Below are 27,180 nucleotides of genomic sequence, written 5' to 3' on the forward strand. Positions count from 1 at the left end.
AGAGAGAGAACCTGAATGGTTGGAGGGGGAAGAGGGCGAGGGACAAGCCGACTCCTCATCAAGCAAGGAGCCTGACATGGGGCTCAATCCCAGGACCTCAGAATCATTACCTGAGCTGAAGGCAGATGCTTAACTAAGTTACCCAGGCTTCCCCTGGATCTTACTTTTTTAAATCTATACTACCACTCTATGTCTTTTGATGGGAGCATTAGACCTACTTGTACATTTCAAGTAATTATTGATAGATATGTACTTCTTGGCCTTTTGTTAATTGTTTTCTATTTGTTGTTGTAGTTCTTTGTTTCTTTCTTCTTTTGTTCTCTTTCCTTTGATGACTTTCTGTTGTATTAAGTTGATTGTCTTTATTTTTTGTGTACCTATTACAGATTTTGGGTTTGTTTTTATAATGAGTTTTATATATAATATTTTAAATATATAGCAGTCTGTATTAAGTCAATGGTCACTTAAGTTTGAACACATTCTAAAAGAAAATTTTTTTCACTCCTTTCCCCCCACATTTTATGTATGTTATATTTTATATCTTTTTATTCATAATTTCTTACTTCTGTTTGTGGCCTTTTTTTTTTTTCACTTAAAGAGGTCCCTTTAACATGTCAGTAAGACTAACTTAGGAATGATGAACTCTTTTAACTTTTATTTTTCTGGGAAACTATCTCTCCTTTGGTTGTGAATGGCAACCTTGCCACAGAGAGTGTTCTTGGTTGTAGTTTTTTTTTCCCTTTCAGCTCTTTGAATGTATCATACCATTTTATTCTGGCCTGCAACATTTCTGCTGAAAAATCTGCTGATAGCCTTAAGTGGTTTCCTTGGTATGTAACCTTTTGCTGCTCCTTGCTCTTTTTAAAATTTTTTATCTTTAACCTTTGATGTTTTAATTATATATGTCATTATGTGGAACTCCTTGGGTTCATCTTGTTTGGAATTCTGTATCCTTCCTGAACCTAGATATCTGTTTTCTTCCCCCAGGTTAAGGAAGTTTTTAGCTCTGATTTCTTAAAATAAATTTTCTTCCCTTTTCTTTCTCTCTTCTTTTCCAGGACCCCCATAAGGCGAAAGTTTGTTCATTTGATGTCATCCTAGAGATTATTTATCTATCCTCATTAAATTTTTTTTTTTCAATTTGCTGTTCAGCTTAGGTGCTTTCCATTGCCTTGTCTTCTAGATTGCTGATCATCTCTTCTCATCCCCTAATCTGTTGTTGATTCCCTCTAGTGTATTTTTCATATCTCTTACTGTATCTGTAACTTTAATTGGTTCTTTCTTCAATTTCACATCTCTTTGTTGAAGTTTTCATGAGTTCTTCCATGCTTGTTTGCAGTCCAGTGAGCATCTTTAAGATTATTACTTTAAACTCTTTGTCAGGCATATTGCTTTTCTCTGTCTCATTTAGTTCTTTTTCTAAGATTTTGTCTTTTTCTTGTGTTTGGAGCATATTCCTGTCTTTCCATTTTGCTTGATTATCTGAGTTTGTTCCTTTGAATTGAGTAGAACAGCTACTTCTAAACTTGAGGGAAGGAAAGGTATTATGTATGGTCATCTCCTGTGTAGCCTGTGTATGCCTGATAACTTTGGCTGGCTGGCTGGAACTGTGGCTGCCATGGGCATGGAGTCCCAGGCACTCCTTGTTGGGGCTGCCCTGGTAGCATGACTGGAGTTGAAGTGGGCTTGGGCCAGGTGGTCCCAAGGTTCTCTCTGGAAAGGGAGGTATGCCAGGACAGCTCCAGCTGAAGTTGTTGCAGGCTAGGGCGGTCCTTGGGCTCTCCATGCAGAAAGCACCCTGGCAGGATAGCTGAAGCTGAAGTGAGCATGAGCCAAGACTTTGCAGGGGCTCTCCATCCGCAGGGTTCTCTGAGGAGACAGCTAAAGCTGAAGTGGATGCAAGCTGGGTGTCCTGGGGACCTCTACACAAGGAATCCCCAGACAGGGTGGCTGAAACTAAGGTGACTGTGGGTCAGGAGTTCTTGGAGTACTCTGTGCTGAGGGAATATTAGCAAACTGTCTGGAGCCAAAGTAGTATGGGCCTGGGTCTGGGATGCTTGGCTCCTGTGCCACTTTGCTGCAACAGCTATAGCTATAGTGAGTATAACCAGGGATGTCCAGGTGGGCCCCACATTTGTGCTATCTGGGTAGAATGGCTGGGCTAGTCCACTGGTGTGGGCTAGGGGTCTGGGGCTCATTAAGGTGGTAGACAGCTAGTGCTGGACTCTGCTTCTGTCTGTGCTATCAAGGTGGAGGGGGGAGCATAAACTGTGGCACTTGCAGGCCCTCTCACCACAAAAGGGTTCCAGCAGCTCCCCCAACATTTGGCAAAGTTCTAAGTCTAGAGTCTCTATGTTTTAGTTGCTGTTTGTACTTACGTATTTTGCTAAAGCTACTATTGTTGTGATTATGCCTCTTCTGAATGCCCAGAGCTTTATTGATCAAAATTACTAATTTCAGTATTAGGACAAATCAACATCACATGCCTCCTCATGGGACACAGTAAGAAAGGTACAGCATTACTCCTCGAGTATTCATTTTAAAAATGTCTGACATAAATTTAATTATAAGGAAACATCAGACAAACTTAAATTGGGAGACATTGTACAAAACAGTTGGCTAGTACTCTTCAAAAATATCAAAGTCATGAAAAACAAATACTGAGGATCTGTTTCTAATTAAAGGAAGATAAAGAGACATGACAAGTAGATGCACCACCTTATTCTAGATTGGATTAGAAAAAGGATGTAAGTGTAACAAGTGGTGAAATTTGAATAAGGTGTGTAGCTTAGATATAGCACTTAATGGGATGAGCACTGGGTATTATACTATATGTTGGCAAATTGAATTTAAATTTAAAAATGTGTTAAAAAAGGGTATAGCATTGTATTAATGTTAATTTCTGAACCGGAAACTGATATCTGGTACCTGGCTACTGTTTCCTTTTAGTACTTGGTACTTAAGAGCCAGAAAACCTAGTTAGCATTTTGATTGTCTCAGTTTGCCATTGACAGCAATTCACAATGAATTACCTATGCATATGTGTTTTAATATTATTGGTAATGCTTCTTCAGAGTAAATTCCTGGACAAGAGATTTCAAAAGTTAAGTGCTTATGTCACTTTATTAGATTACAAATTGCTCTGCAGGTTACATTCTCACTAACCTATTACCCCACAGCCTTGCCAGCACAATCTCTTGTTAGAGGTTTTCATTTTACCAGTCTGATGGATGAGAAATTGTATCTCAATTTGGTTTTAATGTGCAATTCTCCAATTGTTGAGTGATGGTAGATATCTTTTCATGTGTTTTAGGATTTTTTTTTTTTTTTTTTATCTTTGTGAATTATCTGGTTATGTCTTTTCCTTACGTTTCTGTGGGCATGGTCTTTTCCCTCTCCTTTTAAAGAATCTTTTCTTTTCAAAATTGGTTAGAGTACTTAGCTGTTTATTTTATATGTATATTGTAAATATTTTCTCAAAATTTATAAATTGTCTTTTGACTTTTATTGCATTGTTTTTGCCACGCAGAATTTAATTTTACTATTTCTTTTATCAATCTTTTTGTTTTTTGTTTTTTGCTTTTGAATTATCATAGTTAGAAAACTTTCTCTGTACTGAGGTTAAAAAGGAATTCATTCATGTTTTGTTCCAGTATTTGTAGATTTGCATTTGGATTCCTGATGCATTTAGAGTTTAATTTTGTGAATGCTGTGAAGTCTGCATCTAATTTTATCTTTTATCCAATGTCTCCCACTTATAAAAATGTCTATCTTTGGCTTAGTGATCTGAGATGCCATTTTTATCATATACTAAATATCCCTGAATAATTAGGTCTATTTTCTAGACTTTCTATTCTATTTATTCTTTTGTCAATTCACAAGCAAGTATCCTACTTTTAATTATAAAGACTTTACATATGTTTTAATCTCTAGTAGGGCACTTTCTTGCCCAGTTTTTCAGTATTTTTCTGGCTATTCTTGTGTATTTGCCCATACGAAAGTTAAAGTACTTCTTGATATTTTAATGGGATTGGATTGAACTTTTTTTTTTTTTTTTAAAGATTTATTTATTCATGAGAGACACAGAGAGAGAAGCACAGACACAGGCAGAGGGAGAAGCAGGCTACATGCAGAGAGCCTGACATGGGACTCGATTCTGGGTTTCCAGGATCATGCCCTGCTGAAGGCGGTGCTAAACCAGCTGAGCCACCTACGCTGCCCTGGGTTGAACTTTAACTTAGAATCGACATCTTTATATTGTTTTGTCAACCTATCGAAGGATAGGTAGCACCTTGAATTTGATCTAGTCTTTATGATTTTCAAGAGTTTTCAAAAGATTTCCTCATACAGGTTTTCAGAAGTTTTAAGTTTTGCTCACACAGGTTTTATACATTTCTAGTAAAACTTATTCCTACATAATCTTTATTGTTATTTTAATTGGTGGCTTTCTTTTACTACGTAGTTATTATTTAAGTATGTGAAGGCTGTTTTTGTATATTTTTTATCCTGTTTTTGGAATTCTTTTGTTGTTTGAATTACTTTCATCATTGATTCTCTAGAATCTTCCAGGGATATTGTCATATCATCCACAAATAGCTATTTTATTTCTTCCTTAAGAATTCATATGCTTTTAATTGATTTCTCTTATTTAATTATATTAACTGATATCTCTAATATGTCTTAGTATTAGGGATAGTAGTAATAGACAGTAGGCATTTTTGCTTTGTTTGTAATCTTAGTGGAAATGCTTCTGGTGTTATTTTAGTAGGATATTGTCTTTGGGACTATGATGTGTGTGTGTGTGTGTGTGTGTGTGTGTGTATAGGTTTGTATGTATTTTTTATCATTTTAAGAAAATGTCCATTAATTGCAATTTCCTTGAATATTTTTATCATGGGGTATTGAATTTTGTCAAAGGATTTTTCAGTATTTATGGAGATATTGATAGGGTTTTTCCTCTCCTGTTTCATCTATTTGCATAGTGCATTATTTTAATAGATTTCCTAATACCGAATCAATTGTATGTTCCAAAATAAATTAAATTTGGTCATCTTATATTATTTTATCACATGATGTTAGATTTTAGATTCTATTTGCTAGTTTCTAATATAGTATACTTTTGCATTGTTATAGTTTTCTTGCATTTTGTATTTTTTGCATTCTCTATATTCAAGTTTTGGTATGGATTTGTTTCATGAAAAAGAATTATGAGGTGTTTTTTGTTTTCTTTCTTTCTTTTTTTTAAGATTTTATTTATTTATTCATGAGAAACAGAGAGACTGAGAGGTAGAGAAACAGGCAGAGGGAGAAGCAGGCTCCATGCAGGGAGCCTGACGTGGGACTTGATCCCGGATCTCCAGGATCAGGCCCTGGGCTGAAGGCAGCACTAGACCGCTGAGCCACCCGGGCTGCCCTGTTTTTGGTTTTCAATGCTTTGCAATAATTTGTAGCATCTTGGGACTGGTAGAAAGGTTTGATAGAACTACTATATGAAAGCATCTTGGATAGTGCCTTTCTATTGGTTAGTTCCTCATCATTTTGTCTATTTTATTTTTTTCAGAAATTAGTCTCTGTAAGTTTTCTATCTAGAATGAGGTCAATTTTAGTAATTTGTATTTCCTAGGAAATTATCCATTTCATCTGGATTTTCAAATATATTTTTATAGAGACCTGTAAATTAGTTTCTTAGGAATTCTAAGTATTTCTTTTATTTCAATAGTTATTCCTTCCTTGTCATTTTCTATTTTATAAATTTCTACTTTCTGTTTTTTTCTTGATCATGTTAGCTAGTGGTTTATCTGTTTTTTAAGTTCTTTAAAAATCCAGATTGAGTATGAAAATCTGTCAAGATTTTAATAGTATCCTGTAATACCTGTGTATTGCCTGAACAACAGTCATTAACATTAAGCTCAGGGACGCCCGGGTGGCTCAGCTGTTTAGTGCCTGCCTTCAGCCCAGGGCATGATCCTGGAGATCCACAATTGAGTCCCATGTCGGCCACCCTGAATGGAGCCTGCTTCTCCCTCTGCCTGTGTCTCTCCCTTTTTCTCTCTCTGTCTCTCATGAATAAATAAATAAAATCTTAAAAAAAAAACAACAAAAAACCATTGAGCTCACTTTCCTTTTTCTTTTTCTTTTTCTTTTTCTTTTTCTTTTTCCCTGCCCTTTTCCTTCCATTTAAAAAGTGCATTATTTCCACTTTGTCTCAACACATAACATTTGTACATTAATTGTCCACCCTATCCCCATCCTTGTAAGGTGTAGAGATGGAAGGCTAATATAATCTACATTTTTATTTATTCAAAATGTTACCATTGGTCTTACTGCTGGAATACTCCTAGTCATCTGTTGATTGAATGAAACTTGTTAACTGATAGACTTCTTGAAGGCTAATATGGTATAGAATTCCCCATATCTTGTAAGTTTAAAACTTTTTTTTTTTTTTTTCCTGTAACCTTAATATTGAGGCACATCCTGGCTGGATATAAACTTTTGGTCCACACTTTCTTTTACTGAGTTTTAGGAAAATGCTCTGTTTTGCATGCTGTTTTTGAGAATTCTAATAGAAATTTAATTATTTTGTCCTTCTAAATATGTGGACCTTGCAATTTCTTTTTTATATTTTTGAAATTTGATAGTTTTACTAGGCTAATTAGCTAGCTAATGCTATGAAACAACTTAGTGGCTCAGGGGTTCCTGGCTGACTCAGTCGGGAGAGCATGCTACTCTTGTTCTCAGTGTCATGAGTTTGAGCCCCACTTTGGGTGTAGAGATTACTTAAAAGAAATAAATAAACTTAAAAAAAAAAACTTAAAAGAACTTAATGGCCTAAAAGCAGCAGTAAATATATATTTAATATATATATATTATATTTTATATATATTTATATATAAATATATATTTTATAATATATATAAATATATATTTATATATATTAACTCAAAGTTTCTGTGAGTCATAAACTTGGGAGCATCCTTGTTGGTGGTCTAGTTTAAGGTTTAGTAAAGCTATTGGCTGGGACTATAGTTATCTGAAGGATTGCTTTTAAGATGACTTGCACACATCCTGGCAAACTGGCACTCAGTTCTCCATGTGAGCTTCTCCATAGAGCTGCTTGTTGTCATACTGTGGTAGTTGACTTCCCCTCGAATAAGTAATCAAAAAGAGAGCAAAATGGAAGCTGCAGTGTTTTTTTTAAGAGCTAGCCTCAGTTTTAGTTGTTTTGACTGAGAGGCTAACTTGGTCCTATTACACCATCCTTGTTGGAAACAGAAGTTTCTTGGCTGTTATTTCTTTCATAATTTTTATGTCTCATCCTGGTTTTTTTTTCTCTTCATGGTACTTCAATTTTTTATATATTTGGGCTTTTAGGGTGTAGAATCTATTACTTTACCCCGAAGAACATTGATATTTTATCAGTCAGCTTCGCTGAACTCAAACTCTAAACTTTGTCTTCCTGTAGTGGACAGTAATTCAAATCTTTGTTCAGTTGTTTAAACTTTTAACTGGCTGCTTGGAGTCTGCCCACACTTGCATAGATTAGAGGTCAGCCAGATATTTGGGCAGAATTTATATGAAGAATTTAGGGTTCTCTGGATCTCTCATTTCTGGACTTTCTCTGATTATTTTCTATCTCTTGCTCTTTTTTTCAAATTCTGTTAATCAGTAAACTCTAGTTTTTTTTAAAAAATGATTTTATTTATTCATAGAGACAGAGAGAGAGAGAGAGAGAGAGAGAGAGGCAGAGGCACAGGCAGAGGGAGAAGCAGGCTCCATGCAGGTAGCCTGATGTGGGACTCGATCCAGGGTCCCCAGGATCAAACCCCGGGCTGCAGGTGGCGCTAAACCGCTGCGCCACCAGGGCTGCCCTAAACTCTAGGTTTTTATCCGAGATTTTAGTTACCCCTCTTTCCTTTTTTTTTTTAGTCGGTCTCCAGTTCCTTTAACTATTTTGTCCAGAGTTCATATTACATCGGAGGATTTGTTTTCAATGAAAGTTTTATGACACAATTATAAAAGGTTTCTGCTTAATGGATCTTAGTGAGGCCTTTTCTAATTATGCTGTTTAAAAATTACAGAACTATCCATCCCTTCCTGTGCTTTATTTTTTGTACACTCTTGTGATCTGTTGACATAGAAGGCATTTTAATGTGTGTTTGTTTTCTGATTTCCCCAACTAGAATGTAAGCTCTAAAACAAAATATTTCCCTCCTGTTCAGTGCTATTTCTTTAATTCCTAGAATAGATTAGATTAATGCTTAAATATTTTGGCATGCATGAATGAATCCAGTGCATTAATTTCTTTCTTTTCCTGCCTCCTTATATAGTGCCCGAAAGGCAGTGGATGAGGAAGAGGAAGCGGCTGAAGAACGTAGGCATATGCGAACTATTTGGGTGACTGGCAGAAAATGTTTAACTGATAGAGAAGCAGCAGCCCTTATTGTGGAAGAAGCCAAAATGATTCTGCAGCAGGACTTAGTTGAAATGGGAGTGCAGTGGAATCTACATTCCCTTTTAAATTCTGATACACAGTCATCACCCAGCAGTGAGTCAGAAGTAAAGGAACAGAAATTTGTACCCCAAACTAACGGATCTTGTAAAAGACTAACGTTAAAGAAAAAAAGTAACTTAATGTTTAGTGATTCTTCTGCTAAGCATTCACCAAATACAGTGCAAGATCTAGAGAAAAGTGGAGAGCATACAGATTCCTTTTATTGTAAGTTACAGAATGGGAATCAAGAACACCAGGCACATGCCATTTCCAGGGCAAGAAAACAGGTTTCTTTGAATATAAATAGAGAGAAGCTAAAAACCTCTCTGAACGAGGGAAGAAGACACACTAAGAAAGTAGTTCAGACTCTCTTATTTGAGAAAACAAAAAAAGAAGCTCTGAATTTCAGTTCAGAAAAGATCAGTACTGCCTCTGGATCTTGGAAACATAGTAAACATGTAAAACGATCCAGACACAGTAGCCCTGTGAAAGACACTGGGATGGATAGAATTGATTTACAGGAACAGACTATGTCTAATTCTGTTTATTGTGAAGACTCATTTACCTTAGATGGAGAGAATATGGAATTTAGAAGTCCAGAGCCTTTTGCTAAAAATGTAACTTTCTTTGCTGACGGAAAATATAGCAAAGCATCCTTCTCATCACGAAGAAAACAAAGTTCAAAGAAAAAAACAAAAACTAGTGATATTCGTGTGGAACATTTTATCACACGATCCCAAAGTAAAAAAGTAACTTATCAACCCACTAGCATGGTTAGTGAAAATGGGAGAGGATTAGTTGTTGAGTCAGAAAAAATAAACAAAGAACCAATGGTACAAAATGATTCAAAAAACCAGAATGTTTATATAAAACATGACACCCATTCAATTAACCAGTGCCCAGAAAAACATTCTGATAAACAGACAAACACTTATATCAAACAGAAAAAAGTAATAGAGGGACAAATGCCCTGTGAGACAGGTAGTAGTTATATGAATAGAGACTCAAATGTTATTATCAAGTGTGGAAGTACAAAGTTTAATGGTGAGGAAAATAAAACAAATAATCTTCAGGTATCAGGAGATAATATAAGCAGTGATGAGATACTCAGAATACATCTCCCAACTGGAAAATCAGGCCAGCATGAGAATTTTCTAAATACCTGTAGAACACAAGAAAAAACAGAGGCTTATACAGCAAACAAAACTAAGAATAATTGTGTTTCTGACTTAGGTTTAGCTCCTTGTGAATTTGAAGATAGTTTCTACCTAGATACTCAGTCAGAGAAAATAATACATCAGATGGCAACTGAAAATGCCAAACAAGGAGCAAAGGATGCCAACCTGGCAATAGGGACGATGCAAAAGAACTTAGACAAACAGAGCTCGGTAAGCTCTTTTCAGAATGAGATTCATATTACTTTTCCTGGTGAACAACATTCTCCAGGAGTGACAAATACAGATCATTTGGAACTTAAGACTGTAGAGACTGTGAAACAAGACACTGATTCCCATGGAGTTGGTATCCTGACTCCAGAAAGCTCAATTTTTCATTCTCCAATACTCTTGAGGGAAAATGGCCCTTGTTCTAAAGGGAGTGAACTTTCTGTCACTGACTCTCAATTAAATAGTTTTCTTCAAGGTTATCAAACACAAGAAACTGTGAAACCAGTTATGCCTCTGGTTCCTCAAAAGAGAGCTACCACTGGTATAGAAGTAGAATGTTCGCCAGTTCCTGAAACAAGTTTGAATTTGAGTGATAATTTACTGTTTGACAGTTTTAGTGAAGACTACCTAGTAAAAGAACAACCACCCAACATACAAGTGAAAGAACCCTTTTCTTCTGAACTAACATCAAACCATTTTAGTCATTCTATGTGTCTGCAACCAGAAGGCCCAATTAGAAAATCAAATACGAATGAGAATCAAGATAATCAGCATCAGTTCACTTGTTTCAGTGATGAGTCTGTTTTATTTTCAGAAATAGATTCTGCTCAGATGGTTGAAGCTTTGGACAATGTAGAAATATGTCCTGTCCAAGAGAAACTGAATACTGCAGTATCTCTTAGAGCATTGGAACTAAGTGATCCAGCAACTATAGGCAATGGTTATCCACAAAGAGAAGTAATTGGAGAAGATAAAGATGAAAGGTTTCAAAAACCCATGTTAATTGAAACAGGGGAAAATAATTCATTCACGTGGTCAGGGGCATCATTTGATTTAAGTCCAGGACTGCAAAGAATTTTAGACAAAGTGTCCAGTCCTCTGGAAAATGAAAAGCAAAAATTAACCACTACCAACTTGTCTAGTTTTTTCAAACTAGAAAAAAATACTCAGTTAAATGACAAACAAAAAGTTATTTCAGATTTGGAGCCAAATCAAGTGGAAGGAATCTCATTTTCCCCTAATACTGAAGTAAAAAGCAAGATTGGGACACTGGAGAATAATGCCCTTCATGGTGAAACCTCATCCCTTTTGCCTTGTAAAGAAAACTGTATAGTCGATGATATTGGACTCATTCCTCCTACACCCATTCCAGGATCTGCTTCTAAGCTGGTATTTCCAAGTACTCTTGAAACCTCTGTAAAACTTCGGAATACGCATAGTGTTTTACAGCTTGGTAAAAGTTACTCATTTGGCTCATCTTCAAATATTAAAAACCAAGATTTAAGTTCAGAGAGTAGAAATGGTTTAGAAGACGATGGTCCTATTAGAGATACAAGTTTTTCACTGCAGTTATCACAGGATGGATTGCAATTAACTCCAGCCTCATTCAGCCCAGAAAGTTTGGCCATAATTGATGTAGCAAGTGACCAAACTCTCTTTCAAACATTCATTAAGGAGTGGCAGTGCAAAAATCGATTTTCCATCTCACTGGCTTGTGAAAAGATCAGTAATTTTACGTCTTCTAAAAGTGCTGCTATCGGTGGTAGATTTAAGCAAGGTAAGATTTTTTTTTAGTTTTTCATATTTTCATATCTATATGTAATATAGTGGGTTAGGATGGGTGTGAGCCTTTTTGGTATTGGATATTAAGTGTAAATTTACTCAGAATTTAAAGTTTCTTCTATGTGGGTTTACCTGTAAAACAGCCTTTTCATTGAGCACAACTAGATTAATAGTAGTTGCTATCTGATAAGGGAGGGGTGACTCTAGGACGTGTGGATATGAGAGCTGAACATTGAGAAAAAAGCTCAAGCTGGGATACTGAACTAATGCAGACCACCAAGGCACTACTCATTCCTCTGGTTCTGATTTACTTTTAACAGCTGTTGTCTAATCAAGCCTGTGTCTGCCTCTTTCTTCATAAGCCACGAATCCTACCTGAATAGCCTTCCTATGGTAGATGTCCATACTAGGTGGTCCAAAAGGAGTTCCAGACTACTCTTTTATCTTAGGACAAGGACCTAGCAGCCAACCTTATTGCTATTGTGGCTACCACAGTTGTGGCTGGTTTAGGGGCCAGCACTGGAATAACATTTGGCAACTTAATCTTTGGGTATATCAGCAGTCTGTCTCTCAAACAGCAGCTCTTTGTTCAGTGCTATTCTGGACTTTGCCCTGTGTCAGACCATGGAGCTCTTTGATTGTTGCCTTCCTTATCTTCTCACTTTATGAGACTCTACAGAGGTCACTTACCTGTCCCTGCTTCCTCAAGTCCAGGCCATATCTGGTGCTAGAGTATGCTAAGATTTACTAAAGATTTACCACTAAACATGATGTTTCTTTTTAAGAAAAATCATATATAAATATATGATTATATATACATATATATATATATGTTAATGTTAGAATATAAGTTTGTAAAAACTAATATATATGTTTTGAACCAGTATCACCTTTTTGGTATCTTAATAGTATAGCATCATGGTTTTTATTAATAATCAGTGCTCATGAATTATTTTATATTAAATTATAATATCCACATTCACTTGTATAATCACAAAAGGACATAGAAAATAGGCACTATATTTTTAACAACGTACATTAGCTACATTTTTCAGTACTTCTCTCAAGTAGGCTTGTATCTCCACTAATGTTCATGAATTCTATGCCAAAATGTTGATCCCAAAGCCTTACTGAGCCCCTCCAAGTTTTAAAGAATTGAACCTTTTGTCAAATAATGCCATGTATGTATATTCCTATCTTGTTTCATGACAATAAGGATTCTGTTTCATGGGGAATTGCTGTAGTCAGCTTGACAACATGCTGTGGAAATTGAAGATTTGATCAGATTTCTTAAATCTCTGCATTTATGAATGAACTTTTTCATAAAATTTGAGTGTTATACTCTATGTTGGCAAATCGAATTCCAATAAAAAATACACATATAAAAAAATTAAAAAAAGAAAACTCTTCAAACTGTCAAAGCAAAAAAAAAAGTTTGAGTATTTGATCTTCAATTCATGGATCATGTGTTTTGTTTTTAATTTTTTTTTGAGTGTAGTTGACATGCAATGTTATATTAACTTCATGTGTACAACATAGTGATTCAACAAGTTTATACATAGCACTATGTTTACCACGAATATAGCTACCATCTGTCCTCATACACTGCTATTACAGTATTATTGACTATATTCTTTATGCTGTGTCTTTTATTCCCATGACTTATTCATTCCGTAACCAGAGGCCTGTCTCTCCCACTCCCTTTCACCCATTTTGCCCAAACTCTCACCTCACATTCCCTCTTGCAACCATCATCCGTTTGTTCTCTGTATTTATGGGCCTGATTCTACTTTTTGTTTATTCATTTGTGTGTTTTTGTTTTAGATTCTACATCTGAAGTAAAATCATCTGTTAGTTGTCTTCTCAGTCTGATTTATTTCACTTAGCATAATACCCTTTAGGTCCATGTTACCTCACATGCCAAGTTCTCATCCCTTTTTTTAGCAGTGTAATATTTCATTGTATATGTATACCACATCTTCCTTATTCATTTGTCTGTCAATGCACACTTAAGTTATGGAGCACATGTATTAATGACAAGTTTTATATACTTTTATATTGATTAGTACTTTCCATTTTTCATTCAACATATATAAAATTGAGCACATTGTGGTGGGGTTAGAGGGATAAAATTGTTCACTTAAATTTAACAAATATGTGCCATTTATTTTCAAGGTATTGGGGATATAATTGTAAATAAGATAGATTGATTTTGGACCTGTATCTCTAAAGTTGGAGATGCCTTATTTTAGAATATATGTTGGCTCCAAATTCAAATTCATATCAGATTCTTCACCAAGAAGTAAGATGTTTGATTTTTTGGAGTTTCTTTGTATTTAGAATGGCTGATTTTGGGGTGCCTGGGTGGCTCAGTTGGTTAAGCACCTGCCTTTGGCCCAGGTCATGTTCCCAGGGTCCTGGAATCAAACCCCATATCAGGCTCCCTGCCCAGAAGGGAACCTGCTTCTCCCTCTTCTTCTGCTGTTCCCATTACTTGTTCTCTCTCTCTTTCTGTTAAATAAATAAATAAATAGTCTTAAAAGAATTGCTGTGAGGTCACTGCACAATTTTTATACTTTGGTCTTTATTCCTGTTTGAGTTATAGCAATTCAGAATGCAGCTTTAAAAAAATGTAATACTACATTTAAAATCTAGAAAGATTTTACATATAACTAAAAATGACCATCCAAATAATGCATATTTTAGGGATCTGGAAATTTTGCCAAATAGTTTTTTATTATAATCATTGCTTTTTTAACATTCAGTTTAATGACTTTGTTTTGAGATTTTTAACTATTTCACTTTTGATTTACTTAGTTAGCTCACCTCAGGAAACCCCTAATAGAGATGATGGCATTCCTGTTAAAGGTTGTGATGATATTCTGCTGGTTGGTCTGGCAGTATGCTGGGGTGGAAGAGATGCCTATTATTTTTCATTGCAGAAGGAACAAAAGCATCCTGGTAAGTAATCACTATTTGGCTTAATCATCACATAATTTTAATATAATCTCTATTAGGATAGTGACCTATTTGTTGAGAATTTGTTGACCTAATTTCCTGATACTTAACTAGAATTTATTTTTACTCTTAAAAAATTGGGGGGGTGGATAGTGGATATGTGTACATTATCTCATATATTAACTAGAATGAATGTCTAAAGGATCACCTTTACTCCTCTCTACTTATTACATGGGCTACTAATACTATTTTTTCTTCTTAGGGGTAATGGAGACTTAGGGACTCCCCGGCCACTTTGAGGGTTTGCTTTTGAAGACTGGAACGTAGGAGTTTCTTCTCAGACTTTTTTCGTGTTATTGACTGGGTCTGGAACTTACCTAGAAATATTAATGAGCTGAACATCTACAGCCTTTGCAGATGTCTGTGGAATTAGAGGATATGATCTGGAAAAGCCTTGTGATCTGATTACAGTTGTTGCATTACCTAGCTGATAGATTGGTTGTAGACAGGAGCAAAATAAATAAGTAAACACTTTAAAGAATGCCATATAATGTCTATTCCTGAATAAGCATGAAATATTTTCGGTGGTTTTGAGGGAGAATGTGTTGTGTTGAGTAGATACTTGAAGTTTTATTTTTTTTAGATGTAACATTATTGTTCATACTAAATCTTTTTATTTTTTATTTATTTTTTATTTTTTTCTAAATCTTTTTAAAAAGGAGTTCATTTAAAATTCCTTTCAAAAAAAAACAAAAAAAAACAAAAAAAAAATTCCTTTCAAAATAACTTTTATGCTTTTAATTCCTTATTCTGAGAAATGTAAATTTAATTTTAGAAATCTTGATATTTAAAAATTTCACCTAATTAAGTAGAGCATTATAAATTACATGGCACATGCCTTAATTTTTACAATACGAAGTACTTCATCTATATAGCCAACATGACTTGAATAAGGTCATGCTCAATTATTGGTTCCGTGGAACTAGACCCTTAGGCTTCTGAGTCTTTTTCAATCTTTTCATTAAAAAAACGCTGCTTCAAATGAATAGATGTAATTTTTGCCTTAAAAGACTTTTTGTTTGTTTCTTTAAAGAAATTAGTTCCAGTTTGGTCCCACCGTCTCTGGATCCAAGCCTGACTGTGAAAGACAGAATGTCGTACCTTCTATCCTGCTTTCAAGAGGAATCTGATAAAAAACGTTCTATTATCATCTATGACTTCATCCAGAGCTATAAAATTCTTCTTCTGTCTTGTGGTATCTCCCTGGAACAAAGTTATGAAGATCCTAAGGTTTCATGTCTTATTTAACTTTTACCTTACTTAAAAAAATTTTTTTAACATGTAGTGTTAATTCTTAAATGACTTGATATTTAGAGTAGTCACTTCTCTATCCAGTTAATCTCATTCACTCAGAACAGAATGTTATGCACCAAATACGTCTGTGTAGATAAAAATAGATTCCAAAAATTCCAAGCACTAAAGTTCATATCTTTCCTCAGAGATTTAAAATTTTTCTGTTTTGGTTGTGTTTTAAATTTTCTGTCTCATAATAAATTAGAAATGAAATGAGAACTGTCAGATTTAAATATATGATAGCAAGATATTTCAAATATCCGTGAAGACAGAAGCAGAAAATAAGAAAAATGTGTAGATATAAGACATCCAAAAAAATAGTAGTTAGGGTCGTTAAGCATAGGGACAGATTACTAGCCCATGAGATCTTCGCTATTATAATAGCAAAGCATTATACACTTCTCATGATGATGACTGAGTTATTAATCAAAGGGTAACTTATGTTATTGTAACATACATTTTGTAGTATAATACATTTTCACAAGACATTTATTTACAATATCATAGTTCTCAAAGAGATATCATTTTTCCCCCTGTGGATACTGGATACGTGAGGCATATGAAACATTAATTTTATTGTTTTTTATATATATATTTTTTTTAATTAAAGTTCGATTTGCCAGCATATAGTATAACACCCAGTACTCATCCCATCAAGTACCCTCCTCAGTGCCTGTCACCCAGTCACCCCATCCCCCTGCCCACTTCCCCTTCCACTACCCCTTGTTCATTTCCCAGAGTTAGGAGTCTCTTATGTTTTGTCACCCTCTAATTTTTCCCACTCATTTTCCCTCCTTTCCCCTATAATCCCTTTCACTATTTCTTATACTCTCTGTATGAGTGAAACCATATAATGATTGTCCTTCTTCGATTGACTTACATCACTCAGCATAATATCCTCCAGTTCCATCCATGTCGAAGCAAATGGTGGGTATTTGTCCTTTCTAATGACTGAGTAATATTCCATTGTGTGTGTGTGTGTGTGTGTGTGTGTGTGTATACCACATATTTATTCATCTGTCGATGGACATCAAGGCTCCTTCCACAGTTTGGCTATTGTGGATGAAATATTAATTTTGAATTGAGATATAATACTACTTGTTTGTTATTAGCAATATAATCAATAATGGGATAAATTTTGGTTTCTTAGTTTCTTGAGCTTTTTGGGGAAGATTTTCAAAGACATTTTCAGAAAGCTGAAGCTACTGTCCTTTTCAAGCTAGGGTTAAGTTCTATGTAGTTTTTAAACTGACGTTTACTGAATATAAAAAAAAAGTTATCACTTAATTTTGATGTTCCAGAGTCCAAAATGAGAATATGTGTAATATGAGCTTCTTATTAAAACCACTATACCATCTCAGATTAACTATAGCACTTTTTGCATAAACTACTTGAAATATCCCATAATTGGTTTTATCAGTCACAACACTTTTTTTTTTTTTTAAGATTTTTATTTATTTATTCATGAGGGGCACAGAGAGAGAGGCAGAGACACAGGCAGAGAGAAAAGCAGGCTCCATTCAGGGATCCTGACGTGGGACCCGATGCTGGGTCACCTCCAGGACCATGCCCTGGGCTGAAGGCGCTGCCAAACCGCTGAGCCACTGGGGCTGCCCAATCACAACACTTTTGATATAAGAAGATAAACTATTTATTTTAAAAATCTCTTCTAAGAAACATTTACCAACTTTTACATCAAACTACCTTATTCTATCTTCTCTAAAAGGTTCCTGATGACCAATTTCTAATGTGGGTCCCTGTAGCTCCAACAATTCTCTGTGTATCAGCTGATTATTCTAAAATTGAACTCATTCTGACACTATCTGCCCAGGTCATTACCTGTGCTTCTGACCCATTAGCTATAAATCAAAGGTTCCCACCACCCTCCTCCTTGAGTTCAATTAATTTGCTAGAAGGGCTTACAGAGCTCATAAAACCAGTTTATTCTCTAGATTACTGAGGTTTTTTTTACAAAAAGATATTAAAGGATATGAATCAACAGCCAGATGAAGAGATACATAGGGTCAGGAGTGTAAGAAGGAGCACAGCTTCTATACCTTCTTCAAACACATCATTCTCCCTGCATGTCCATGTGTTCACCAACCTGGAAGCTCTCCAAATCTTGTGTTTTGGGTTTTTATGGAGCCTTCATATACTAGAATGATTGATTAAATCATTGGCCAGTGGTGCAGTCTCCATCCCCTCCCTCATCCCAGGAGAGGTAGGACTAGAAGTTCCAACCCTCCAGTCACAGGATTGGTTCTCCTGGCAGCCATTCTTCATTCTCAGGTGATGTGACCTAGGGTCATTCAAAAGCTACCTCATGGGATCCCTGGGTGGCGCAGCGGTTTGGCGCCTGCCTTTGGCCCAGGGCGCGATCCTGGAGATCCGGGATCGAATCCCACGTCAGGCTCCCGGTGCATGGAGCCTGCTTCTCCCTCTGCCTGTGTCTCTGCCTCTCTCTCTCTCACTGTGTGCCTATCATGAATAAAAAAAAAAAAAAAAAAAAAAAAGCTACCTCATTAACATAACAACAGACATCTTTCATCTCCCTCTCATTTTAGCAAATTTCAAGGATTTTAGAAATGAAGATGAAGACCAAATACACATTTCTTATCATGAATCACAGTATCACAGTCCACCCCTGGTATTTAAACACGATTATTATAACATGATTGTTATAGCAAAACAATAGTAAAAATCAAAGGAAGTTGGCACATTACTAACATCCCATTCAGTTATTAACTATTCAGTTTATCATCATTATCATATGGAAAATGTCTCCCAGGTTTGCAAGCTTCCATTTGATTTTTACCAGGTTCCAAAAGCAAGAGGAGTGTCCACAATATAGAGCTTCACTCTTTCAGGTATCTGGCATAACTGAGCTAAGAGACAATATCATCTCTTGCTTAGAGCCTCTCTTGAGGTGTTACTATTGGATTTTCTTCATTATATAACCCATTTATTAATTTCTTACTCATAGCTACTATTTTTCCTTCTATACTTTTAACTTTTATGTTACAGTTCCTAAGGGCCTGATGGGGCCGGGTGTGCCTTCACCCCATCTGGCATGATTATAGTTTCTTGCTTAGGAAACAACCATTTCCAGCCCAATACTTGTAGTCCTGGTCCTGTGACCCCTGCATCAGCTAAGAGGAAAAAAGTTGAGGTGATGTGAGGAAGAAAGTATATCAACACCTTCCCCACCCTTAGGAACCCAGACCCGACAGAGAACTATATCCAGTGGGACACTCCTTTAGCCCCACTCATGTTCATGTTGAGTGGGAGCACATACTCATGAAGGTATATAAGCCAGCTCTTCCTGCCTTTATCCCCCCCCATTTTAGACAGCCTGTGTTTTAATTGCCCATTCCAGTTTTCTGTCAAACTAGTAGTACTTGAGAAGGATATCTCTTTACCCATTGTTGAACATTATGGGCTTTGGTCTGAAGAAATGATGGTCCACCATCCAAACTGGTGCAGTGTTTTCTGTTCTGGTTCTTTTATAGGACTCAGAGCATTTGCACCTACAATTAGATAAGCAAAGCATGGTCCAGTGTCCATGTCTGTTCCTATCTGGACGCATTTGTACCTCCCCAAGGCTGCTAGCATTAGTCTCATCTGCCAGCTATATTCCTGGCCTTCCTACTGGGGAATTTGCCAAATAACAATCTGTAGTCTCTCTCTTGTTGACCTATAAAGTAAGTTTGTTTTGGCATTCTGTGCCTCAGTGGGTACAAGAGGTATATGCCTAGATTCTACCCATCTCTGCTTTGATGCAGCAAACCATGTCCACTCATTTCATGGACCCAAGCAACCATCTCAAACGGGCATACTGAGACATCTGCTTGATGATTCTAGTCACCTTATAAATCTAGAAGGGAGTTCTTGTGAAAGGCATTAATGTGCCCTACTTTAATGCACCCCTTCAAATTTCCATAGGACTGTGTCCCAAAAGAGCATCCCTTTAGCAGGCCAGATCTCTGTTGCCATCTTGACTGACATTTTGGGCAGGCTGTTGGGCATTATTCATGAGCCAGTGAAAATCCATATATATAGGGCCTTTTCCCAGCTATTCAATTCTTTCATCACTGCTAGGAAAATAGCATGCAATTCAGCACACCAGGATGATCTGTTTCTATCTTCTTTGAATAGAAGGATGACCTTCCAAAAGAAGGTATTGTTCATTCACTTTGGAACTACTATCTGCAAACCTAGCAGCTCTTTTCAGTCAGTCAAGAGCTGTTTATAGAGCACTGTCCAAGTGACAGTAGAATCCACCAGCTTCTCCTCACACAATTCCAGAGTCAAGCCTAAGAGAAAAGAGGCTCCCTGCTCTTGAGTATCTCTTCTTTGCATTCCCCAGTCAGCATGATCCTGTATAATGTGTTTCCATTTTATTATGGAACTCTACTGGGCACTGCCATCTCCATTAGAGCATTTCTCAGATATCACCCATGTTGGGTGGGTATTTCAGGTTTCAAGGCTATGTTACATCCTTTAGTCATAGAATAGCTTCAATTAATCATGTCAGATAACAAGGCCACAAATACCCTCAAATGGAAATTCTCTTATTTAAAGCCCCAGTAGTCACTGTTGGGAGATGCTCACAGACTCTTGTCATTAGCCCCAGTCTCACATAGGGCTACTGCACAAAGAATTTGTGCCTACCAGCGCTTGAGCTTCATTCTACACTGTACAGGCTCAGGCAGTCTTATTGGTTCATACTGAGCATGTCCATTTAACATTGCTTAAGGGGTAGGATTTATATGCTTTGTGTTTTATAATACTAATTACGGGGCATATTCCTCTGTCAGACATAATGCAGTCAGGTGGGGACCCAACCACCTCATCTAAAGCCTGTTCAAACAGAGATTCTCCTCAGACTTTTTCCTTAATTCTATCAACCCTTATATTTCTAATTATAACCTCCATTAGGATTTCATCAACATGTTTTGGTTTTATGAAACTAGGTAAGGAAGGTGTTCCCCAGACAGATATAACACTTATAACCATAAAATATTCAGATAAAGGAGGTACAACTTCCTTTCTTTTTAAAAAGATTTTATTTATTTGAGAGAGAGAGAATGAGCAGGAAGAAGGGCAGGGGGAGAAGCAGACTCCCTGCTAAGCAGGGAGCCAGGGCTCAATCCCAGAACCTCAAGGTCATGACTTGAGCCGAAGGCAGACCCTTTAACTGAGGTAACTAGGTACCCCAAGTGGATACAATTTCTTTACATAATATCTGCTTAAACATTCCAATTTATATAATCCTGTCAACTGTTACATTTTTACCCTTGTAGCCCAAGTCAGGGCTTCAGTGGGTTTTGGTATCTCAGTTCCTGTATCTCCCATCAAGGAGTCCTGGAAACTTTTCTTTTCCACTTCCTGAAAGTTTTACCTACTCTTGTCTGAAAGGCTTGGAGTCACCAGGTAAGTGTTGAGCCAAGGGACCCCCCCCCCCCCCAATCCCTTTTATCAGTCTTTAACTTGATTAATCTGCCTAACACTGATTGCTGGTCAGGTTTCTCATTGTAAAGAGATTGTAAAGAGATCTGTCTTCAAGATTTTGAAATTTCTCCGAATTATGGTAAATTGACCAGTGTTGTTTGGGGCGCTTTAATGTTGGGGGACTAGAAGGGAGTTGCTTTGACCCACCCAGCCTTTGGTGGTGCTTTATTAAAATCTTTTTTTAATCTATCAGTACCCATTTTATTCATCACATTTCATAATAACCATCTAAAGATGTCCACCCTGCTAGGGTAAGTCCTGAGACTCTTCCCTTTCTATTTCCTCTTTTTCTTGCTCCTGTCAATATTTTCTTCATATTCACCTTATTTCTTAACCTTTTAAAAATTTCTACCTTGTTGGGAAGTCTCTTGACCTCTCCCTGCCTCTTCCCATTCTCTTGTTAATACACCTAATGTTTTTATTACCATCTCTAAGGCCAATGAGAGGAAGTTTAGAAGACCAATATAATGAGGCTTTCCAAACTATCCCTCAGTTTTGCAACATTAGGATTATATGGGGTACCTGTGTGAAAGGAGCCACTTTAAACCACAGCATTTACTATGATCTGGGTAATGGGTAGATTTCAGCAGATAAATACCCTAGTTATCATAAAGCAGTCCCATATGGCTTGCATATGAAGAATAAAAGAGGGATAGTTATCTTCTCAAGATAAACGGACTACAATGGCTTTTATCCAGGGCACCAGGCTAGCTGTTCCCATAGGAATAAACTCCCTTGTGTCTGGATCACATACACTCAACTTCAATTGTACCGTAGTGAGATGTGGGTCCTACATCAACCCTGTGCTCTTCCATTCTGCAGCATCCAAAACCAAACACTCCTCCAAAATTCCTCTCGGAATCCATTTTAGTAAAAGTTCCTCAAGAATCTAATAATACTGATGCACTCAGTGGATTACCACTCTTGCCAGCACCTCCGTGTTCACAAACCTTGAAGCTCTCCAAACCCTGTCCTGGCACAATTGATTCAATCATTGGCCATCCCTGATCAGTTCAACCTCCAGGTTCCTCCCAACAGGTCAGGGGGCAAGACTGGAAGTTCTAGCCCTCCAATCACAAGGTTAGTTCCTCTGGCAGCCAACTCCCAGCCTTAAGTAACTTCATTAACATAACAAAAGATACCTTTATCTCTCACAGTTTAGAAAGTTTCCAGGGTTTTAGAAGTTCCGTGCTAGAAATGGGGACAAAGACCAAGTTCATATTTCTTACTGTAATTACAATATCACATTCCCCTATCAAACTACATTCTTAACCTACAGAAGAAGTAATGAGTCATTTAATTGTCAGAATTATGAAGAGGGCTTAGATTTCCCTATTCTAATTTAGCTTTGACCTGCTAGATCACCTAGTATTAGACACTATACACCTAGTATTAGACAGTACAAGTCTTCTAGTCTCGCAGGGGAGCTAAAAAAAAGCAATCAAATGATTTGTTGCATGGTCCTGTTGGCAGGCCCTCATCCTGGGGGGAAAGCCTAGAGGCTTTCTGAAACTTTGAGTATAAACTTTTAATGGTAAAACATTTATGTTTCACTTCTCATGATGTTGAAAAATTTTTAAAAACCTAAAACTTATATAGGCCCATTGTTATTATAGTAGCTTAGCCAAAATCAGCCTTAGTGGAAAAGATTCCATCTACATTTTCAGAAATACGGTTTTAATTATCTGAGAGGCACTTGACTTTCAAGCCAATTTCAGAACCAGATCAGCAGGAATGTTGTAGGAATGGAAAAGTTTTAAGTTTTCCTTCTTTGAAAACTGCTCTTATTAGTGCCAAAAATGAGTCCTGATACAACTTACGATTATTGTTTCCTTCTCCTCTTTTAGGAAGACCACTGAAATAGTATTAAGTGAAAATGAGTGAGATTTCCCCTTCTAATTTAAATGTGCACAAATGTCTTTGAATCCATTCAGGTGGCATGCTGGTTGCTAGATCCAGATTCTAAGGAGCCAACTCTTCACAGCATTGTTTCCAGTTTTCTTCCTCATGAGCTTCTCCTCTTGGAAGGGATAGAGACTGGACAAGGAATTCAGAGCCTGGGGCTGAATGTCAACACTGAGCATTCTGGGCGATACAGAGCATCTGTAGAGTCGATTCTTGCCTTCAATGCCATGAATCAACTCAATTCTTTGTTGAAGAAGGAAAACCTTCAAGGTAAAAACAGTGTTGTTGACATTTTTATGCTGTTACAGACTGGTCATGGTTTTATATTTAGTTTCTTTTTATCACGGTCTTTATTATTCTTTATCACACTTCTAAAGTAAACTCTTGTTTTTGGATTGTCTACTACAGAAGTCAACACACTTTCTGTAAAAGGACAGACATTAAACATTTTTGACTTTGCAGAATCATAAATATTGTCTCAATCATAAATATTCAACTCTGCCATCAAAGCACAAGTACCATAGACACTATGAAAATGAGTATTCCAGTAAAACTTTATTTATGGAAACAGGCACCTGGCCCTGATTTGACTATAGTTTGGAGACCTTAGACTCTATTGTAATGAAGAGAATTAGTGACATTTTATTATTTGTTGCTAATTTTGTATTTGAAATTTATTCAATGATTTTTATTCACTCTTAAAATCTAATCTGTCATGGAATTTAAAAAGTGAACTTTTTCTTTTTAGAACTATAAATAGTTAATTCTCTGGCAAAGGATACTCATGTTAATCTTTTTTTATGTAATGATAAATACCGTGGATTTATTGTGCAGTCTGCTGGCCCAGAGTGAGTACCTGGACTTCAGAGAACATACCATATGATAAAGTGGAACAAAGTTGACTTCATTGGGAGAAGATTTAAACCATGAACTTATTGCCTGATTAATAAATACTAGAAACAGCAGACTGATGAATTCACATAGATCAGGTTTGAAACTAGGCTGTATCACTTATTAATGAGAAGCCTTGGGCAAGTTACTGATACTCTCTTTTTAAATTTTTTTAAATTTTAATTTATTATTATTTTTTAAAGTTTTTAATTTTTTTAAAAAGATTTTATTTATTCATGAGAGGCACAGAGAGAGAGAGGGGCAGAGACACAGGCAGAGGGAGAAGCAGGCTGCACACGGGGAGCCTGATATGGGACTTGATCCCTAGACTCCAGGATCGTGCCCTGGGCTGAAGGCAGAGACTTAACTGCTGAGCCACTCAGGCGTCCATACTGACACTCTTTAAATCTGTTGCTTATAATATTATAAATATTAAATGAGAGCAAACGTAACACAGTGTTTGCCAGAGTAGGTTCTCATTACTGTGTTATAATAGTAATGTTCTCTCCTGCATCACTGGGTTAGAATAATATAAAGGTCAGACTGACTTGTTTGTTCATAGGAGACTTGCTTAAGCGATGTTAATTAGCAGATCTTGAACCTGTGCTGAAATATTTCAAACTCCATTTCTCTCAGCCAGTATAGGCAGGCCAGGGAGTTGGAGTATGCCAACATATGCCACAGGACTGCTTCTACATTAATGGATGATAATGCTGAATGAACGAAGCTCTCTTTCCTACTCAGTCAGTCTGGTCTGCCCTTAGGATAGGTGTCCTGGATAATCTGTGTAGTTCCCAGACACTAACAATTTGGTGATGGTGATGTGGATTAGTCTGTAACTTTTTATGAACATTTGTTGCCCATTATCAGAACTAAAAGCTTTCAATATCTTTGGGAGGGAACTTTCCACTACTTAAAGACAATTTTTCACTTATAGAAAAAGGAAACTGGTTTTCCTTTCCAGAAAAGTAAAAGAAGCCCTATAGACTTGTTATTTTTAACTTTTACAATTTCAGTATGCCTTGAAAGTTCCTTCTGTAGGCGATATTTTCAAAAGTGGGTGCCTAATAGATATTAAATGCATTCTTGTACAGTGCAGAGTCTTTCTTATTCAGAGTCCGTAGAATTGAAGGAAGTACATTGAGATAAAATTTTTGGAGAGAATGTAAACAGCTGTCAAATTTTGTTTGGAAATAATTATTTCAGGATGTACTTGAGGATCTCCAGAATCTTCATCCTTTTTCTTTTCTCATTCTCTTGCCTCTTAGATGGGTATGTTCTGACAGCTGACTTCTCCCACTAGAAAGCTGATTTTTGTTTGGGTTTGACTAAATTTTAATCACAGTGTGTCTTAGCTTGATGTGACTCAGGACCAAATATCCTGTTCTCTTCACATGGATCATTTAAGTCCTTTCTGGAGTGGTTTGAATATAGATGATTTTCTAGGGACGAGAGTGAGTTGGTTTCTCTCTTTTTTGAAGGATCCCAGCTGTACAGATTTGTATTTGTCATAATTTTTCTTTCATGTACAATATCATTGGTCCATGTATAGTCTTTTTATTATTTATTATTATTTTAATATATAATAACTGTTAACTCACATTATTAGTAACAGACATTTTTCTACCTGTATGCTCCTTTCTTGCACATCCCAATTTTTATGTTTATCATTCTCTTATTTTTTATTTTATTTTAAATTTTGTTTTTTAATTAGAAAAAGTTTTAGCACATATATAGGTCCAAACAATATATTATTTGGTTTTGCTTGTTTTTGAACTTTGTAAAACACCTGTCACATTGGGACTTGCTTTTCTTTCTCAGCATCATGTTTATAAGATTCATGCATGTTATTGCAAGAATCTATAATTTATTCATTTTCGTTGTTGTGTAATATATCACTGTGTGAATGTGCCAAAATTAATCTATTTTACTGTTGATGAATGTTTGGGTTGTATCTACTTTTATTTTGTTTTGCGATAGCAAGTAGTTCTGTATACACATTCTTATACATATATCCTAGTACATGTGAGCAAGAATTTCTTTTGAGTGTAAAATTACTCTGTCATGAGAATTGAAATACTCAACTTTATAAGATTATGCTAAATTGTTTTCCAAAATAGTGTATAAGTTTACTCTTCAAATAGCAATGTGAAAGAAATCTTGCTGATTCATATTTCTCAACTTTGCCAATTCATCAGTTATAAAATGTAATTTTTCTTTCTTGTGTTTTGTTTTTGATAAGAAAGTTGCTCTAGTTTCATGGAATGAGTTGATAAATATAACCTCTTTTTTTTTGGAGGAGGAGTTTTTGTATCATAGAAATGATGTATTCCTTGAAATTTTGGTAGGTTTTGCCTACAAACTGTTTCTTTGTGGAAATAAATAAATATATATATATATATATATATATATATATATAAAATATATAGGAAATATATATTTTTAAGATTTTATTCATTTATTCATGAAAGACAGAGAGAAGCAGAGACATAGGCAGAGGGAGAATCAGGCTCCCTCCAGGGAGCCTGATGCATGACTCAATCCCAGAACCCCAGGATCACACCCCGAGCCAAAGGCAGATGCTCAACCACTGTGCCACTCAGGCATCCCTGTGGAAATATTTTTAACTATTACTTTGATTTCTTTAATAACTGTAAGATTATTCCATTATATCTTTAATTTTGTTTTGGTGAACTATATTTTTATTATAATAAACTATATTTTTAGGAATTACCCCTTCCATGTAGATTTTTAAATTTATTATCATTAAACTATTGCTCATTTTTAAAATTTTTTTATGTATCTGCGGTTTATCCGTTATCTTTTTCTTTCATCATATTGTTTAATCTTACTTAGAAGTTTATCCAATTTTTCAGTCTTTTTTTTTAATCTAGCAAAGTATTTGGAGCGTATAAATTAAATGAGATATTCATATAATGAGTACTTTTATTGATGTAATCAAAATTTAAGCAAAAACCTGTAAACACATAAAATGATCAATATCATTAGTCATGAGGGAATTGCAAATCAAAACCATAAGATGCCACTTCACACCCATTAGGATGGCTAGAATCAAAAAGATGGCCAAGTATTGACAAGAATGTGGAGAAACTGAAATCACCA

The 27,180-nt window shown here is 36.0% G+C and overlaps 1 protein-coding gene across 6 annotated transcripts in view; it reads left to right on the forward strand.

The window, feature by feature from the left end:
• Nucleotides 1–27,180, forward strand: part of POLQ (DNA polymerase theta) — a 124,041-nt gene that overhangs the window by 50,221 nt on the left and 46,640 nt on the right. For all 6 annotated transcript variants that reach the window (XR_013372535.1, XM_077884440.1, XM_077884439.1 and 3 more), the window contains exons 16-19: nucleotides 8,328–11,434; nucleotides 14,257–14,400; nucleotides 15,491–15,687; nucleotides 23,196–23,436. Coding sequence is in view for 5 of the 6 variants with exons in the window: in XM_077884440.1 (XP_077740566.1) it covers nucleotides 8,328–11,434; nucleotides 14,257–14,400; nucleotides 15,491–15,687; nucleotides 23,196–23,436 (3,689 nt within the window). In the remaining variant the exon portion in view is untranslated. The remainder of the gene's footprint in view (nucleotides 1–8,327; nucleotides 11,435–14,256; nucleotides 14,401–15,490; nucleotides 15,688–23,195; nucleotides 23,437–27,180) is intronic.

Source organism: Canis aureus, chromosome 35 (genome assembly GCF_053574225.1).
Source record: "Canis aureus isolate CA01 chromosome 35, VMU_Caureus_v.1.0, whole genome shotgun sequence".
Lineage (NCBI taxonomy): Eukaryota > Metazoa > Chordata > Mammalia > Carnivora > Canidae > Canis > Canis aureus.